The 15,701-nt window shown below is 55.1% G+C and overlaps 5 protein-coding genes across 14 annotated transcripts; 3 read left to right on the top strand and 2 right to left on the bottom strand.

Annotated features, from left to right (window-relative positions):
• Positions 1-23: 23 nt before the first annotated feature.
• Positions 24-2,727, top strand: HSPB6 (heat shock protein family B (small) member 6). Of its 2 annotated transcripts, none has more exons than XM_061388072.1 (3): positions 24-405; positions 1,415-1,537; positions 1,649-2,727. In XM_061388072.1, the coding sequence occupies exons 1-3, from the start codon at positions 106-108 to the stop codon at positions 1,820-1,822; spliced, it is 597 nt and encodes a 198-aa protein (XP_061244056.1). In that variant the 5' UTR covers positions 24-105; the 3' UTR covers positions 1,823-2,727. The 2 variants fall into 2 exon arrangements, with proteins under 2 accessions (XP_061244056.1, XP_061244055.1); XM_061388071.1 differs by having other exon boundaries at positions 160-405; positions 1,415-1,570.
• Positions 2,728-2,779: 52 nt separating this feature from the next.
• Positions 2,780-7,707, bottom strand: LIN37 (lin-37 DREAM MuvB core complex component). The gene is made up of 9 exons (XM_061388070.1): positions 7,468-7,707; positions 4,848-4,923; positions 4,612-4,662; positions 4,261-4,290; positions 4,095-4,180; positions 3,841-4,007; positions 3,157-3,297; positions 2,996-3,069; positions 2,780-2,908 (listed from the first exon to the last, which is right to left on the bottom strand). Exons 1-9 carry the CDS (start codon positions 7,499-7,501, stop codon positions 2,827-2,829), a joined length of 741 nt encoding a protein of 246 aa, XP_061244054.1. The 5' UTR covers positions 7,502-7,707; the 3' UTR covers positions 2,780-2,826.
• A 1,229-nt stretch (positions 7,708-8,936) lies between these two features.
• Positions 8,937-9,995, bottom strand: PSENEN (presenilin enhancer, gamma-secretase subunit). The gene is made up of 3 exons (XM_061388073.1): positions 9,913-9,995; positions 9,392-9,496; positions 8,937-9,205 (listed from the first exon to the last, which is right to left on the bottom strand). The coding sequence occupies exons 1-3, from the start codon at positions 9,971-9,973 to the stop codon at positions 9,066-9,068; spliced, it is 306 nt and encodes a 101-aa protein (XP_061244057.1). The 5' UTR covers positions 9,974-9,995; the 3' UTR covers positions 8,937-9,065.
• Positions 9,996-10,064: 69 nt separating this feature from the next.
• On the top strand, positions 10,065-12,686 carry U2AF1L4 (U2 small nuclear RNA auxiliary factor 1 like 4). 8 transcript variants are annotated; one of them, XM_061388061.1, is made up of 9 exons: positions 10,065-10,345; positions 10,707-10,769; positions 10,910-10,960; positions 11,168-11,234; positions 11,317-11,366; positions 11,441-11,539; positions 11,713-11,846; positions 11,968-12,063; positions 12,418-12,686. In XM_061388061.1, exons 1-9 carry the CDS (start codon positions 10,163-10,165, stop codon positions 12,500-12,502), a joined length of 828 nt encoding a protein of 275 aa, XP_061244045.1. In that variant the 5' UTR covers positions 10,065-10,162; the 3' UTR covers positions 12,503-12,686. The 8 variants fall into 8 exon arrangements, with proteins under 8 accessions (XP_061244045.1, XP_061244046.1, XP_061244050.1 ...); XM_061388066.1 differs by having other exon boundaries at positions 10,260-10,345; positions 10,866-10,960; XM_061388064.1 differs by having other exon boundaries at positions 10,265-10,345; positions 10,682-10,769.
• Positions 12,687-12,778: 92 nt separating this feature from the next.
• IGFLR1 (IGF like family receptor 1) lies at positions 12,779-15,409 on the top strand. 2 transcript variants are annotated; one of them, XM_061388060.1, is made up of 5 exons: positions 12,779-12,978; positions 13,388-13,609; positions 14,066-14,250; positions 14,566-14,953; positions 15,036-15,409. In XM_061388060.1, the coding sequence occupies exons 2-5, from the start codon at positions 13,453-13,455 to the stop codon at positions 15,380-15,382; spliced, it is 1,077 nt and encodes a 358-aa protein (XP_061244044.1). In that variant the 5' UTR covers positions 12,779-12,978; positions 13,388-13,452; the 3' UTR covers positions 15,383-15,409. The 2 variants fall into 2 exon arrangements, with proteins under 2 accessions (XP_061244044.1, XP_061244043.1); XM_061388059.1 differs by having other exon boundaries at positions 12,779-13,609.
• Positions 15,410-15,701: the final 292 nt, after the last annotated feature.

Genomic DNA, 15,701 nt, shown 5'->3' with positions numbered 1-15,701 from the left:
GAATGATACCTCGCTGGCATTCAGCAGGCGCTTAATAAATGGCCAAGTCATTGTTGGGCTGTCTAAATAAGGCTCTATTAATGGCCGGCTCTGGCCGCGGTCCCAATGTCCCCGGGCGGCTCGCCGAGGGGCGGACACAGGGCGTACTATAAAGCAGCGGCGGCGCTCGCTGGAGCACTGCGGAGCCTAGGGCGACGGCGGAGCAGGATGGAGATCCCGGTGCCTGTGCAGCCGTCTTGGCTGCGCCGCGCCTCGGCCCCTTTGCCTGGGCTGTCGGCTCCCGGGCGCCTCTTCGACCAGCGCTTCGGCGAGGGGCTGCTGGAGGCCGAGCTGGCTGCGCTGTGCCCTGCCGCGCTGGCCCCATACTACCTGCGTGCACCCAGCGTGGCGCTGCCTACCGCCCAGGTGCAGACCTGGGGGAGGGGTGGTAACCCGACTACTTCCAAGGCTGGGGTCCTCGGTCACCCTGAGGGGGGTTAAGGAAAGTCCCTTGACTTTGAGCGGGGTGGAGAGTCCGGCCAGAGGGGCTTCCGGAGTTGCCGGAGTATGGATTCTCAGAGGTCGTTTCCCTGAATCGGGTGGGAGGGCCCAGTCGGTGTGAGGAGGGTCTCACGTCCCAGAGGAGTGTAAGGGCTGGGTTCCTAATGGGTGGGGATGCTCACTCTGAAGGGGTGTCTTGGTGATTCTGAAGGAGGCTGGGGACCCACGGTATCTGGGGAAAAGGGGGAGCCCAGTCATTCTGAAGGGCGTGGGGCTCCCAGTGACTCCGGGGGAGGGGAGGAAACTTTTTGTTATTCTTGAGGAAGAGAGTTTGGAGACTGTGGGTGGTGACTGTGTGTGTCTCATGGAGACACGCAGAGGGGAAGGAGGGTCCTGCAACTTGAGAAAGGGGGGTGTGGACACTCAGAAGTGGGGGAGGAGTACTAATAACTGCTGGGGGCTCAAGCAATCTCGTAACTCGAGCGGGAGGGTAGAAAGAGGACTCTGGAGAATCCGGGAGGAGGCTTCTTGGCGATTTCTGGCGGAGGTGGAGCAGTAAGGGGCCTAGGGGCTCTGAGGGGAAGGAGGCTGAGGAGTCAGTGCCCAGGAGGATACACGGACTACGAGGTTGTTAACTCCGGGGGAGCCGGCAGGCCTCACCCTATGAGGGCAGCGGTCCCTGACCTTGGAGGGCGAGGGACGGACCCTCATCACCCTGGATGAAGGGGGAATCCCCGGTGGCTACAGGGGGAGGGATGATGCCAGTTACTCTGGGTAAAGAGGTCTTGGGTGGCTAAGAGTAGGAAAGGGGACGCCCCAGTTCCGGAGGCCAGGATAGGCTGCAGCACCGGAACCAAAGGGGAGCCGAGGGGAGGGGCCTTTGCTGGGCCCCCGGGAGCCGTGCCCCGCCCGATGACCATCAGGTTGTGTGCAGGTATCGACCGACCCCGGGCATTTCTCGGTGTTGCTGGATGTGAAACACTTCTCACCCGAGGAAATTGCCGTCAAGGTGGTTGGTGACCACGTGGAAGTTCATGCGCGCCACGAGGAGCGCCCGGTGAGCCCGCTGGCGGGGGCGGGGCCAGAACGAGTAGGCTGGATCCGCAGGCGGGAGGGGCGGGGCACCTACGGGAACCTGGCGGAGCCTCTCAAGCCTCTCTCCCTCCAGGATGAGCACGGATACATTGCGCGCGAGTTCCACCGCCGCTACCGCTTGCCGCCTGGCGTGGACCCTGCGGCCGTGACGTCCGCGCTGTCCCCTGAGGGCGTCCTTTCCATCCAGGCCGCACCTGCGCCGGCCCAGGCCCCACTGCAGTCGCCGCCCGGGGCGGCTGCCAAGTAGGGGTCAGGGCACACCTGAACCCTGGAAGCCGCCTCAGCGCCCCCGCCCTTTTAAAGCCGACCTGACTCCGCCCAACCAGATGTCCCCAGCGCGCGCCGAGACTACCCGCCCACCCAGTCTGGGATGTGCCTTGAACCTTCCAACCTACTCATCCCTGGTAACTTTCCACTGACCCTCCAGCTCTCACACTCTCTCGTGCTTTCAAATCTCCAGACACCTAACTTCCAGACCCTACAACCACAATCCCTCAGCTAGTCTCTCATCTCCACCAACCCCACTTGGCATATAACCCCACTTCAAACTCCCTATTTCCTTTTGACTTTTCTAGAAAAACATCCCCTCACCCCATTTCAATCCGATCTGCCACCAAAGATTATGGTGTAGACAGCCCTGCCCCCACCCTAGGCCAGTCAAGCATAATCCCCCCTTCTCAAATGTCCAAGACTCTGCACAGACCTCTCACCCTGGACCATCCTGGCCTGGTCCCCAAGACTCTGGATCCTTCCCCTCATTCCAACCAGATACACCACTTCTCACCCTCTCCCTCCAACCCATCTTCTAACCTGAAACCTCGGCCAGCCACTCCCAGATCCTTGAACTCCTTTTCTGACCCTACCCATGTACTCCTATTCTAAGCCAATCAGAACCCTCAACCTCAAACTGTACAGATACCCACCCCTCCTCCCCAGAGTCTGCACAGATATCTCACGCTATCCAGAACTCCTCAGTCACTTTGTCTTGACCCCCAAATCTCCAACCACAACACCCCTCCCCTTATTCTCCAAGACCCAACCAAGCAGCCACTTTCTTCAGTTCCCTACAATCTTTCTCCCTCCTCAAATTCTCTGATGCCCCATCCCCTACCTAGGCCCACTCCCCCAATAAATGTGCTAGAGCTGTGCAAACTGCTTTATGTCTGATCCAGGAAGGATAGGCTGTAGCAAATGGAGACCAGTGTGGAGGAGGGGAATGTTTATTGGGATGGGGGTGGGGATAGGGGAACATCACTGTCGCTCGTACATCTCCCGTAGGATCTTCATGCTCTCTGAGTAACGTAGCTGGTTCCGATGAGATGCCTCCTTCCACCTGCAGTGGGGGTTGGGGGAAGGCAGAGGGAGGACTCAGCAGTTGGAGCAGAGACCATGGAGAACAAGCTGGTGGGGGGATGCTCACCTCTGGCGGATACGTTTCCAGCGCTGCATGTTACGGTAGATAAGCGTGGAGGGTGAGGGCTCAGGCTCGGAGGGCTGCATGACAGAGAAGCCAGGCTGGGTGACCACGCTCACACCCCACAACACCTGCCCCATGGCCCTGAGCCAGCCCAGCATACTCACCTCATCATCAGGGGTACCCTGGGTCTCAGGCTGCAGCGGGGATGGAATTCGGGATCTGCAGGCGTCCCCAGGTGGCCCGGGAGCTGTGGGTGGAGGCAGCTTATACACGTCACGACTCTTGCTGTTGTTGACCTCGGAACCCTGGGGATACAAGGACCCCACACCAGACCCAAGAGAGTCAGAGAAGAGGGTCAGGGGCATACATTTCACACCTTCCCCAGCAACAAAAGACATGAAGGTTTCTCCAGGGACTTGTACTTAGGAGTCATGTGTCTGCTCCAAGGACCCCTGTCCAAACCAGGGACCCCTGATCATTCCTGCCCAGCACAGAGACCTCCATCTATGGAGACCTCCATTCCTAGCCCAGGGGGTTGCCATCTGCTCCCCTAGACCAGGTGGCTATACCTGGTTGCCCTAAGGACCCCTGCCCAGTCTCTCAGCTCTTGGTGACTTCTGATCTTGGAGAGCACATCTATTTACCCAGGGACCCTGTCTCCTCTGCCTCTCAGACCAGAAAGCCATGTCTGTCTGCTCTAGGGCACTCCAGCTTTTGCCCTGGCCTAAGGGTTCCTATCTGTGTGCCTCACCAGATTCAGGAGTCATGGTATTCTTGTCTGCCAGGGAGGGTGCCTTGTGACTGCCTACCCATTGCACTCCCTGGCTGCTGGGCGGGACCCATCTCACCTCCTCATCCTCAGGCAGGGGCGGCAGCGGCGAGCTGGGTGAACGTTCACGCTCGCGCACTGTGGGGCTGTTGCGCATCCAGGCTCGGCAGATGGGGTACAGTGGTGTGTTCTCACTGAACTGAGCCAAGTCCACACTCCGGTCAAACAGCTTGATCACATACGTGTCTAGAGTGGGGTGAGTAGGAGGGGTATGAACATCCTTGCCTAGCCCCCTCAATTACTTCCCGCCCTCGAACGCCATCGCCTACTCACTGGATCGCTGTGGCCCTCCCTCAGCCAGCCCCTCATCCATCTCCCTCCTCTTCTTCCTCCGCTGGTGGGGGAATCGGGCAGATGGTCTGTGTGGGGAGGGAGTACATCAGGATCGGGGTGGGGACTAGGGACCTCTCATCAGCTGGTGGGGCCCCTGCCACCTTACCGTTTGCCGGTGGCCGTGATGGAGCAATCCCTGTGGGGAGAGACAGGGTGTCATGTCAGCAGGCTTGCCCTTAAATGAATGCCTGCTCACAACCCCTCAAAGAGCACCCTGGGGGTACTGTGAATGAGCTCATAGAGATCCCACCAAACCCTGAGGCCTTGGGTCCCAACCCTTGCAGGCTGACGTGCCATCATCAGGGGACCTATGTTTCTGCTACTTAATGGCTTTTGTACATGAAGAATGGTTAAGACTGTGATGGAGAAAGCACGGGGCTCGGGGGTCAGGGCTCAGATGAGGAAAGAAGTTATCTACCACAAACCCTCAGACACAGATCCCATCAATAAAACTTACTTGTTGTGGGTGTCTAAGGAGGTCTTCCCAGGTTCCTCATCCAGACGCTCCCTGGTAGCAGAAGAGAACTGCATGCTCAGGGTTCCCAGGGCCCAGGGTGGGAAAGTACCCAGTGGCCTCATCCATTGGGCCCCTTCCTTCCTAAGTCAGTCTCTGGGGTCCCACCCACAACCAGAGGGTCCCAACCCGCTAGGGCCCCCAACTTCCCGTGACCCTGTCCTGGGTCAGATCCCAACCTGTCCATGTGACTCTTCTCTAGCAGACACTGCAGAACAGCATCCAGTTGGTTCCGGGCCTTGGCCATCTCCAACTCTGGGGAAGAGGGAGGGTACCAAGCAGGAGTCACTTCCCAGGCCCAAGCCAGGTGGGCAGCTGCTGGACCAGGGAAGGGCATGCATATCCAATCGTTTGGCTGGGCCAGGCGTGCTGGGAGGGTATAGTGGGCAGAGCCTACTAAAGAGCAAGAGCTCTGGCTTCCAGGACTGACCCACATGCTCATGTGTGACCTAAGGTGAATCCCTTACCTCACTGAGCCTGTTTCCTCATATTGAAAATGGGTCTCCAAATGATATCTATTGCTAGGACTGTTTTGAGGTTTAAATAAACCTATGCTGTATATGAAAGCTTATTATGTGCCAAGCATTGTTCCAGGCACGTCATGTTTATCAACCCATCAAGTTTTTACAACAACCCTGGCAGGTGGATATGATTTTTATCCCCATTTCAGAGATGATGAAACTGAGGCACAGAGAGGATAGGCTACTTGCCCAAAGTTACACAGCTAGAAAATTGAAAGGCTGAAGATGTACACCAGGTCATTTGGCTCCAGAGTGGATATTATAAGGCAGGGGCTCAAACTGGGTGCAGAATCTAGTCCCAAGATGCACTTCGTTTGCTGAGGTAGTGGGGTTATTTCAAATCTGTTAAATATGAATGAGATGACTACATTTGAATAGTTGGAAGATTTCACCTAAAATACCCATTTGGGGCTTTCTTCCCCCTAGGAAATGAGATCTGGGCCCACCTTCCTGCATGCCACAGGCCCAGCCTGGCCCTAAGAACCTGTGTGTTTGCCTCTCTTCATCACAGAACTTACGGAGGTGATAATGTTATAAATTTCCTTACATTTCTTGTGTTCATTCTTCTCTTCCAAATAATAGGAGCTCTGACCCAGTGCTCAGAGCCCAGAAGGACACTCGGGGACATGACTAGCCAGCGCTGAGACTTCCTGAAGAGGCCAGGAGACATTACTCAGAGGAGACAGGGTGGGGATGTGGGGCTGGAAGCAGCTGAGATTCTCTAGCAAAGAGCCTTGGGTAGGAGCCAAGGTATGGATCATGCCCAGTGTCTTTCCCCAGTCCCTGCTTCTCTCCTGAACCTCAGATCTTGGGATCCCATGGACTCCCGGACACTTCCCCCTGGACATCCCCCCAGGCTCCTTCCACGGACTGGGTCCCACACTGGCCTCAGTCTCTTAAATGTATCCTTTTTTCCTGGACTGCCATCTCAGGGATATCCCTATTGTCACCCAGTCCTTTTCTCGGTCTCAACATGGTCACTGCTCTCCCTTCCCCGCCCACCCCACAACCTGTCTACTTGTCTCCTGAGGGTCTCTCCCCTCTCCCACCTCCCTAGTCTATCTGTCGTGTCCCTTCCTCCCCCTGGGTCCCCAGCCTCGGTCTCCCCTTCTGATTCACCCTTCACAAGGTGGCCAAAGGGAATCTTCCTAAAGCCAAACCTGATCCCGAACTTTCCCTGCTTAGAATGCTCCAGAACTCTGCAGTGCCCCCTGAGGCAGAGTCCTAGTGGTCAGCCTGGTGTTCACAGGCTTCCATAACCCTGCCTACTCCTTCCTCAACACCCTCATTTGTGGTCAGACCCCCTTCACTCTTCCACCCACGATTTTTGGGGCATTTTTTGGCAGTTGGAGGGGGCATCTTGTAAAGACTTCCTCTGTGGTTCAAAACCCTCCCTTGGCTCCCCATTGCCCTTGGAGCAAAAGCCAAAGTCATAACCTGGGCCCACAAGATCTGCCCCGCTCCTTCACCTCTTTGCTCTCATCTCCTCACCTTTCTACCTCACTTTACTTGCTCTTCTCCAGCCACTCTAGCCTCCCTGCTGGCCCTTGAACATGCCAGAGAAATCTTTCACTTCTCTGCCATTTCAAAGCCATTTCCTTCGTCAGATTTGCTGTTCCCTCACTTATCACTCTCTCCCTCACCTTGCCTCACTCCTGATCTCTTTACCTTCTCTTGTTTTTTTTTCTTATTGACCACTTATAGCATTTACTATCTCAGGTCATTTTACTTGGTCTGGATTCCAGGTCTCTCCCACCACCCATAACATGCTAGCCCTGGGTTCCCATCAGCTTGGCCCAAAACCAGAATGACTTCCTCTCTCTCAGCTTCAGTTTCCCTATCTATATTTCCTACTTCCTAGGAAATAGGAATTATTAATCCCCTAGGATTATTGGGATACAGTGAGTGCAAAGATTAAAAGCTTTCCTGTACTTCAGGTGATCAGCATAATGCTTGACCCAAGACCACTGCCAGAAAGGGGGAAATGGAGGCAGAGCCAAGAAAAGAGTCCTTCTTGGAGTCACACGGTTCGGGTTCCCCATGTGGGACTGCACCACACTGCCAGCCCACCACCATAGCCTCAAACCTATCCTGAACACAGTTCGGGAGGGTATCAAGGTGGCCAGAATCGCTCGATCGATGCCTGACAGCGGTAGTCATATGGGCTGCAGGGAGAAGTCACGCAGTCCACCTTACCGCGATAATCCTGTTTAATGGGGCTCCCTTACCCTGATCAGTCCGCTGCTCCCTTACCTGCCCCCAACCTCGGGATCCTCACCTGATTTCTCCACTTTCACCTTCACCGGGAACATGGTTGGGGTCTGGGATCTGGGTAGCTGGGCCAGAGGAGCCCAAAAGAGCCTAATGTCACAAGTCAAGGCCGGAGGCAGACGGGGAGAGGTCAAAGGTAAGCTTCATGTGTAGCCAGTCCGCCGCCCTGAGCAGTGTCCGGCCGCGACGGACGCGGATGCCGCCACCTCCTCCTGTTCCTTCTGTGGGCGGGCCCTCTCGGCAGTTCTTTGTTCCCATTAGTCAGTGTAACCGTCAATCCCATATCGTGGCCAATTAATAGCTGCCGGTGTCGGCTCCCAGCTCTCAGTCCCACCTTCCTAGAGCCTGGTTTCCGGAAACAAACCAACGACATCCCGGGGCTCTTCCTGGGACATGGTTCTAACTTCCGAGACTCGGTAAAAGTAACGCACGGTGGGAAACGAAGGATCAGAGCATCGCGAGGCTGCTGCTTAGAACTTGGAGAGTTAGAAGCTTTGAGTAACATCAGTTTAGCTATTGAACAGGATTTATTTAACCGTGCAAGTCTCTTTATCCCTAAGAGGAAAACAAATCTGGGGTTAGGCGGGGCTCCCTCTTACTGAGCACTCGCTAGGTGCCAGCTAGCTCCCTGTTAATCTCTTTTCAAGTTTAGCCTCATTCACTTAGCGAATATTAGCGTGCCAGGTACTTCTCTAGGTACTGGGGACACCGCAGTGAACAAAACGATAAAAATCCTTGCCCTAATGAGCTTATAGAGAATGGAAGATAAACAATAAACAAGCAGAACATTTTAAATGCAATGTAATAGGAAAAAGAATATAGCCTGAAAGAGACATGGGGAGTACCCAGGAGGGGGACTGAAACTTTAAATAGGATGGTCAAAGAAGCCGTCTCTAATAAAGCAATTGAATACTTGCCTATTGCTACAGACAGTCTCCTTCAGAAAATAGGGAACTTACGTTTACCACATGTGCCTTGGCCCAGATAAATTCTAGGGGGTAGTGTTGTGATCCACATTTCTGATGAGAATAATGAAGCCCAGTGGAAAAGTAAATATTTTCAAATTCACATACTACCAGTACAGGATAACAGCCCCTACTAATGGAAGTACTCTTACTTTTTTGGTTCCAAATCTGTAAAAGAGTGTTCCCAAGCAAGAAGTTTCCTATTTTTGAGAGTTATGAGTAGTATACAGTAAACTAATGCACATCATGTTTGAAGCACTAAGCCTAATACAAAGTAAGCAACCAATAAATGTTCCTGAATATTAATAATTATTTTAGGGAATTCCCTGGCAGTCCAGTGGTTGGGACTCCATGCTCTCACTGCCAAGTGCCCAGAGGGCCTGGGTTCAATCTCTAGTTGGGAAAATAAAATCTCACAAGGTGTGTGCATGGCGGGCAAAAAAAAAAACAAAAAACAAACACCCCAAATCATCTTATCCTTCAATCTCCAAAAGATCCCAGGAAGTCAATATTGAGAATTAGGGTCCTTTATTGGGGGATGTCAGCAGAGAACATAGGAGACAGGAACAAGTCTTAAGGGCTTGAGAGTGGGCTTGGAGTAGAGGAGCCCATCCTGGTCCTCAGGCCTATACAGAAGCTGTCAGGGGGTACCCAGGGGTATGGTGAAAGAGAGGTAGTCCCCAAGGGCGCCCCAACGTGGCCGGTAGATCTGGAAGATAGTGATCCAGGTGGAGAGTACAATCACCCATAAGAAGAAGCCCACAGCTGAGCGCCAGACATCTGTAAGAGGGAACAGGAAGGGAAAGGTTGGCCTCCACCTGCTCTGTGGTCTCCCTGAGACCGGCCCTCTCTTCTCTTCCACAAAGTTCCAGGATTCTTGACCCTCTGTCATGCCCTCCCACCAGGGCTTCTTGAGTCCCCCTCCTTACACCTGATGGCCTCCCTTCATCTGTGCCCTGGACTCACAGCCTTTGATTTGGCTCTGCTCCGTGTATGCCGGGACAATGAAGGCCTCTCGGAAGAACCAGAAAATGTTGACCAACCAGAGAAAAGGCAGGAAGGCAAACCCACCTAAAGAGAAGAAAAAAGATTGGGACACGAAGAAATGAGGATCCTCCCAACACCCACCTGTTGAAAGGTCCAGTAGGAAGATCCTCTCCCACAACCTAAGTGAAATGGATCTCTCTGCTATCAGGGACTCAGAAATCCTGGCTCCTCCCTGGGAGTCAAGAATCCTAGTCCTCAATTACCTCTTTGTCAGAACCAGGAGTCCAGCCCCTGCAACATTTCTCTTTTGGGACCCAGAAATTGAGGTCCCAGTCTCCTCCTTCAGCAAGACTCAGGCCCTTCCTCTCTTGGGACCGAAGAATCGGCGTCCCCTGCCACTTCATCCTCTGGACCCAAGAACCCAGGCCCCCACACCCTCTTCCATCAGGCGCTCTAGTCCCGCCCCCTCTCTTCGGGTACCCTAGGATACCGGCCCTTACCCAGGTAGTACTTCCGGCAGAGGTTCAACTTCTCTTCGTTGGACACCCGCTCCAAGTTCATAGTTGCGCTGGGGCCGGTCTTCCGAGGGTCTGGGGCAAGACCCAAGTCCTGACCCTAAGTGACAGATCCAAGGATCACAAACAACCACGCCCCTATTAGGACAAAAGGGAGAGAAACTGAAGGGTGGATTTTCTGGAAGAGGGGCACCCCTGGCCCCACCAGCAAGCTGACTGTGTTGAGACGCTCTTTATGTTTATTTGGGTGCGGAAACGACCCCCGACTCACCAGTGGAGTCTTAACTTCCTCCGGTCTGGGCCCCTTTGCCACTTTCAACCACGGACTTTTGCGCGAGATGCCCCAAGTTTCTCTGGAGATTGTAGTTTTTTTGGTGAGGCAACGCCGCGCGCATGCGCCTTCAGGCAACTCCACTGGGTGAGCCTGTGCGGAGAGTGCGAGCCTCCATCACGCAAGCGCACTAGGGAGTTTCTGAGTGTCCGGAGGCAGCGAACTACACTTCCCAATGCTTTTAAACAACGGAAATGACATAAATAGCAGACAGAGTTGGAGGGTTTGGGTAAAAATGGCTGAATATTTAGCATCGATATTCGGGACTGAGAAGGACAAGTGAGAATGGGTGTAGGGAGTGGCCCCTCGGGGGGCCGGGGACGGGGCACTTGGCAACCTGGTGGCTGGGCGGCATGGATCGGTGTTTCTGGGGTGTCCAGCTCCCTGGCCCTCGGTTCACCTCTGTCTTTGCACCTCTTTCAGGGTTAACTGCTCTTTTTACTTTAAGATCGGGGCCTGCCGGCACGGGGACCGGTGCTCCCGGCTTCACAACAAGCCGACTTTCAGCCAGGTGAGACGCGGCGCGGAGCCTGGGGGGTTAACGCCTCCTGGCCATTCCCCTTCTGTTGTCCATCATCACGAGGTCCCGCCTTTTCCGGATTTCTAGGGCCCACCCTATCGCCCGGTTTTTTTCTTGTCGGACCTCTACAGGTTCCTCCCCCAACCTTCAGGCTCTTCTCCCAGGAACTTGGCCACGCCCCCGTACGTACAGACCACACCCCTGGGCTATCCCTCTCTGCTAGATACCCCCGCTTCTGGTTCTCTGAGGGACAAGCGTTGCTGAGGCACGCAAGATGTTTATGCTTTTTTCTCTGTTGCGAGGTCTCACCCGCAACCTTCATATCCCACCCCTTCGCACATAACCCCGCCCTCTGAGCTCAGGCCCTGCCCCTTTTAAATTCTGTTCAGACCATAGTGCTGCTCAACCTGTATCGGAATCCACAGAACACCGCCCAAACCGCAGACGGATCTCACTGTGAGTAAGCGGCCGGTGTTGGGGGCAGGGCGGACAGCCCCCAGCAGGCCGCCCCCTGATTCCACCCTGCCCCCTCCTCCAGGTCACGTGAGCGACGTGGAGGTGCAAGAACACTATGATAACTTCTTCGAGGTGAGGGTTGGCGGGGGTGGGTTGAGTTTCCCGTGAGCCGGGAGCTCAGCTGATTTCCTCCTAATCTTCCACAGGAAGTGTTCACCGAACTGCAGGAGAAGTACGGGGAGATTGAAGAGATGAATGTGTGCGACAACCTGGGGGATCACCTCGTGGGCAATGTTTATGTCAAGGTGCCTGCTGTCCCCCCAGAGCCCAGAAGTGAAGGCATTTCAGTGCCTAAAGGTCACCACTGAAGCCTCGCAGCTTGAGGTCCATCACTAAAAGCCATCCAGCCCTTGAGCTGCTAGCTAATCCTCTGAAGATTTCTGAGTTTGATTGTTCACCCTGACTGACTTTTCCTCAGTTTCGGCGTGAGGAAGATGCAGAGCGGGCAGTGGTTGAGCTCAATAACCGCTGGTTCAACGGGCAAGCTGTGCATGCTGAGCTGTCTCCCGTCACCGATTTCCGGGAGTCGTGCTGTCGGCAGTATGAGATGGGGTATGGTAGTACAGCAGTGGGATGGGCACCTGAATTCCCAGGCTTTTGTTGTGTGTTGAGGGGGCTTTCAGTGACAGTGGCCTAATCCATCCATTCATCCATGTTTTTATCCTTTACCCAGGGAATGTACCCGCGGTGGTTTCTGCAACTTCATGCACCTGCGACCCATTTCCCGAGACCTCCGGCGGCAGCTCTACGGGCGGGGACCCAGGCGCAGGTATTTCAGGACCAGCCTGCCAAGACTTCTCATACCCCAAGCCCCCTGAACCCTGAGATGAATCTGATCCTATGCCCCAATAAGTGTCTCAAGCCTTTTGAGCCCTAAGACTAGCCCTCAGCCCCATCTGAAGGTCAGCATCTAAGTCTCAACCCCTAAACCAGCCTGAACCCCAAACCCAAGTCCATCCTCGATCTCCAGTCCTGAGATTAGCCCCTATGCACCTATCCTGAGGCCACCCCCAGGAACTATTTACTTCATCAATTGCCATGATTTATCCCTGAGCAGGGAGGCTGAACTGGAGTATCTGCACACCATTCCCTATGGCTCTAACCCTCCTCTCTATGTCCCCAGGTCACCCCCAAGGTCCCATACTGGCCACCGTCCCCGAGAAAGAAATCGACGACGGTCTCCAGACCACCGGCATGGCCGTTTCTGAGCCCCTGACCCCATTGCCCTCCACCCTTGGCAGGCACAGATGTTCCTGGCCAGGACACCTCCTCAAAGTTCCCTTAACTTCCCAGTGACATCTTCTCCAGACTCCGGGTCTCCATGATGTAACACCTTCAACACAGGGAACTTCTATTGCCCCTCCCCTAATAAAATTCTATACTGAGGGTTTAGAGCTTTGTTGTTAGCTTAAGCCTTGCTGTGGGCTGGTTTCCTTCCACCCCCACATCTGGTGAAAAGGGGAAGTGGGTCCGGGCTCTGGCCACAACCTCAGCCAAGGAACTTCCAACAACAGATGCAAAAGCAGAACACCCAGGGTCCCAGAAATCCCCAAGTGGGACTGGATAGGTGGGGCTGCCTTTGTGCTGGAAACTTCACATCTGGCTGATGACTCTCGAGGGAGATGCTTGGTTGCAGCAGGTTGGAGGACTCCTAATCTGGAGGAGATTATGGTTAGGAACTAAGGTAAGGGGTTGCTGGGCATTGGGTGGGAGTGTGTAGTGGGTGAGGATTGGGTCCTCCATGCCCACTGCCCGCGATTGAAGTAGGTATTCTATGCCAGATACTGTTCTAAATGCTTTACTTTCACTCATAGTTTTACTTCTCCAGTTACCCTATGAGACAGGTTACTATTATTATCCCATTTTACAGATGGGAAAAGAGGGCAGGAAGATGGCAGAGATAGGTTGTAAATCCACACAATCTGGCTCTCGAGTCCTCGCTCTAGCGATCTCAAAGGCCTTATGGCCTTTCTGATAACCGGCCAGGAGTTGGACTAGGGGCTTGGGGATAGATTCCTGGCTTCTGAAGGGGACTGAGGATCCTATGCCTCCACATCCACTGCTTCCTTCTTCTGCCCCGGTTTCCTGGCAAGTGCGGCAGAAGCGCTGTGCAGGAAGTCGTGTGGTCAGGGGCCCCCAGATTGCAGGCTCCTCCCGGATGGGGCCCCTACGCCTCCTCCCGACTGCTGTGCTGCTCCTGGCCCAGGCGGCGCCTTGGGAGGCCTCTCAGCACTGCGGCCGCCTCGAGTACTGGAACCCTGACAACCGGTGCTGCGGCAGCTGCCTGCAGCGCTTCGGGCCGCCCCCTTGCGCGGGTGAGGAGTGGGGAACTGGGCGTTTGCATATGTTCGGGCGGAGTTAAAGGGTGATGGGGGCGAGGGGAGGGGCGAGGTCTGTGTGCTACGGCCTGTGAGGTTTGCTTCGGGGTAGGGGCGGTGGGTTGTGCGTAGACAAGTGAGGATGGGGGCTAAGCCAGCGACGAAGGGAGATGTGTGGGTTAAGGTGAAGGTGAAGGTGTGTGACCCATTAGGCGGGAACCGAGCAATGAGGAAAAAGTGGGCGGGACAATTTAAGGGGCGGGCCTGGGTAGAGAGGGTTGGGAGGCTGCCTGAGATAATATGGGGCGGGGATAGAGGTGGACACGTCCGCTGATAGGTTGGGTGAGTACCGTACAAGGGGCGGGGCCTGCAAGGATAGGGCTTAGATGAAAGGGCGTAGCTAGCGCAGAGAAGGCCGGCTTGACAAGAGCACATGAGACTCTCTCCCACCAGACCTAGAGTTTTCGGAAAACTGCGGGCTGGATGATGCTGGCAATCACGTAATGCACCCCTTCCAAGAGTGTCCTCCTGGACAGTGCAATCCAAACAGCGCGGAGCTATGTAGCCTTTGTGGCGGCGGAGCAACGGCACCCATTCCCTCGGGGAGCCGCGGCGGAACTGGGCGGCCCTGCCGAGAGGTACTGCTTAGGTTTCAGAGGGCCTGGGCAGGTGTGCAGCTTGAAGGAGCAGGGCGAGAACTGGAGGCGTGACTTGGGATCGGATGGGTGGGGTCTTATTAAGGGAAGGGGAGTAGCTTAACTGAAGAGGGTAGGGATGGGGACATGGTATCTGGAGAGGACTTGCCTGGGTTAAAGGAGTCGGGGGTTGCGGGGGGCGGGGGCTGGATCAGGCGGGGATGTGGACCCATTGAGGGACGTAAGGATGAGAGGTTTGTGCTGAGGATTCAGAAATAGGGCATGCCTCGCACTTTATTCCAACCCCTTGTTTTCCAGAAGCCTGTCCCTAACAAAGAGCCCTGCCCACTGACACCTGGAAAATCGAGCATCCTTAGCTCCCAGGAGCCCAGCTCACCAGGGATTCCCAGTGTTTCGTGGACTTCTGAGCACAAAGCCCCTCAGCAAGCCTGGCCGAGTTTGAGTTTTGCCCTGTTCCTAGTGCTAGTTCTGCTCGTGACCTCAGCCATAATCCTGCTTGCCCTGCAAAGGCACCACCGTCGCCTCGACCAAGGGAAAGCAGTCCAACACCCATATCCTAGCTTGGTTTGCAGCGACCTTGACACCCACACCCGCTTCTTGCACTTGTCCTCTCCAGCCTCCCTGGAGACTTCAGAGGCAAGGGACTCATGGAAGGAGGTCTCTCTGTCTCCACTCCTAGGCAGGGGTTAGTTGAGGATACACCAAGGATGGGGAGGTGGACTGGAAGCTTGAACTCCCCCTACCTCATTCCTCACTTTGTCTCCCAGAGATGCCAAGCCTGGAGTCGCAGCCCCTGTCTCGCCTCCTGGATGAGCTGGAGGTGCTGGAGGAGCTGATCCTGTTGCTAGACCCTGAGCCTGGGCCGGGTGGGAGGATGGCCTGTGGCACCACTCGACACCTGGCTGCAAGATACGGACTGCCTGCTGCCTGGTCCACTTTCGCCTACTCACTGCGGCCCAGTCGCTCACCTCTGAGGGCTCTGATTGAGATGGTGGTGGCACGGGAGCCCTCTGCCTCTCTGGGCCAGCTTGGCACACACCTGGCCCAGATAGGGAGGGCAGATGCACTGCAGGTGCTGTCCAAACTTGGCTCATCAGGGGCTTGCCTGGCCTAGTATTCAATAAAGTTTCTATTGAAGTAAGTGCTGCTGTCTCCAGGCCTCATGAAGAGCCCTCTTAAAACAGTATGAATTAGGAATTCCTGGCAGCACAGTAGTTCCAACTCTGCATTTTCACTACAAGGGGCCTGGGTTTGATTTCCCGTCAGGAAACTAGGATATTGCATGCCGCTCCCCACCCCTGAAGTCTTAATTGGGCCAAAACCTAAGACATCCCGATTCCCCTTCTAATCCCACCCCCACGGAATGGGCCAATCCCACCTCACAAGACCAGCTGTGGGTTACCTCTGGGCAACCAGGGTCCCCTCTAAGAAAA

This window comes from Bos javanicus, chromosome 18, assembly GCF_032452875.1.
Source record: "Bos javanicus breed banteng chromosome 18, ARS-OSU_banteng_1.0, whole genome shotgun sequence".
In the NCBI taxonomy this organism is placed as follows: domain Eukaryota; kingdom Metazoa; phylum Chordata; class Mammalia; order Artiodactyla; family Bovidae; genus Bos; species Bos javanicus.
This window is presented reverse-complemented; position numbering and strand designations above follow the sequence as displayed.

Excerpts from the sequence above, each read along its gene's own strand:
- HSPB6 (XM_061388072.1), top strand. The coding sequence starts at position 106 with ATGTCCCCGGGCGGCTCGCCGAGGGGCGGACACAGGGCGTACTATAAA. Across the intron at positions 406-1,414 it reads TGGCGCTGCCTACCGCCCAG|GTATCGACCGACCCCGGGCA; the intron begins GTGCAGACCTGG and ends GGTTGTGTGCAG. Across the intron at positions 1,538-1,648 it reads CGCGCCACGAGGAGCGCCCG|GATGAGCACGGATACATTGC; the intron begins GTGAGCCCGCTG and ends CTCTCCCTCCAG.
- LIN37 (XM_061388070.1), bottom strand. The coding sequence starts at position 7,501 with ATGTTCCCGGTGAAGGTGAAAGTGGAGAAATCAG. Across the intron at positions 4,924-7,467 it reads GGTGAAAGTGGAGAAATCAG|AGTTGGAGATGGCCAAGGCC; the intron begins GTGAGGATCCCG and ends CCTCTTCCCCAG. Across the intron at positions 3,070-3,156 it reads AGGGTACCCCTGATGATGAG|CCCTCCGAGCCTGAGCCCTC; the intron begins GTGAGTATGCTG and ends TCTGTCATGCAG.
- PSENEN (XM_061388073.1), bottom strand. The coding sequence starts at position 9,973 with ATGAACTTGGAGCGGGTGTCCAACGAAGAGAAGTTGAACCTCTGCCGG. Across the intron at positions 9,497-9,912 it reads CTGCCGGAAGTACTACCTGG|GTGGGTTTGCCTTCCTGCCT; the intron begins GTAAGGGCCGGT and ends TCTTCTCTTTAG. Across the intron at positions 9,206-9,391 it reads GCAGAGCCAAATCAAAGGCT|ATGTCTGGCGCTCAGCTGTG; the intron begins GTGAGTCCAGGG and ends TCCCTCTTACAG.
- U2AF1L4 (XM_061388061.1), top strand. The coding sequence starts at position 10,163 with ATGTTTATTTGGGTGCGGAAACGACCCCCGACTCACCAGTGGAGTCTT. Across the intron at positions 11,540-11,712 it reads TGGGCAATGTTTATGTCAAG|TTTCGGCGTGAGGAAGATGC; the intron begins GTGCCTGCTGTC and ends ACTTTTCCTCAG. Across the intron at positions 12,064-12,417 it reads GGGCGGGGACCCAGGCGCAG|GTCACCCCCAAGGTCCCATA; the intron begins GTATTTCAGGAC and ends CTATGTCCCCAG.
- IGFLR1 (XM_061388059.1), top strand. The coding sequence starts at position 13,339 with ATGCCTCCACATCCACTGCTTCCTTCTTCTGCCCCGGTTTCCTGGCAA. Across the intron at positions 13,610-14,065 it reads CGGGCCGCCCCCTTGCGCGG|ACCTAGAGTTTTCGGAAAAC; the intron begins GTGAGGAGTGGG and ends CTCTCCCACCAG. Across the intron at positions 14,251-14,565 it reads CTGGGCGGCCCTGCCGAGAG|AAGCCTGTCCCTAACAAAGA; the intron begins GTACTGCTTAGG and ends CTTGTTTTCCAG.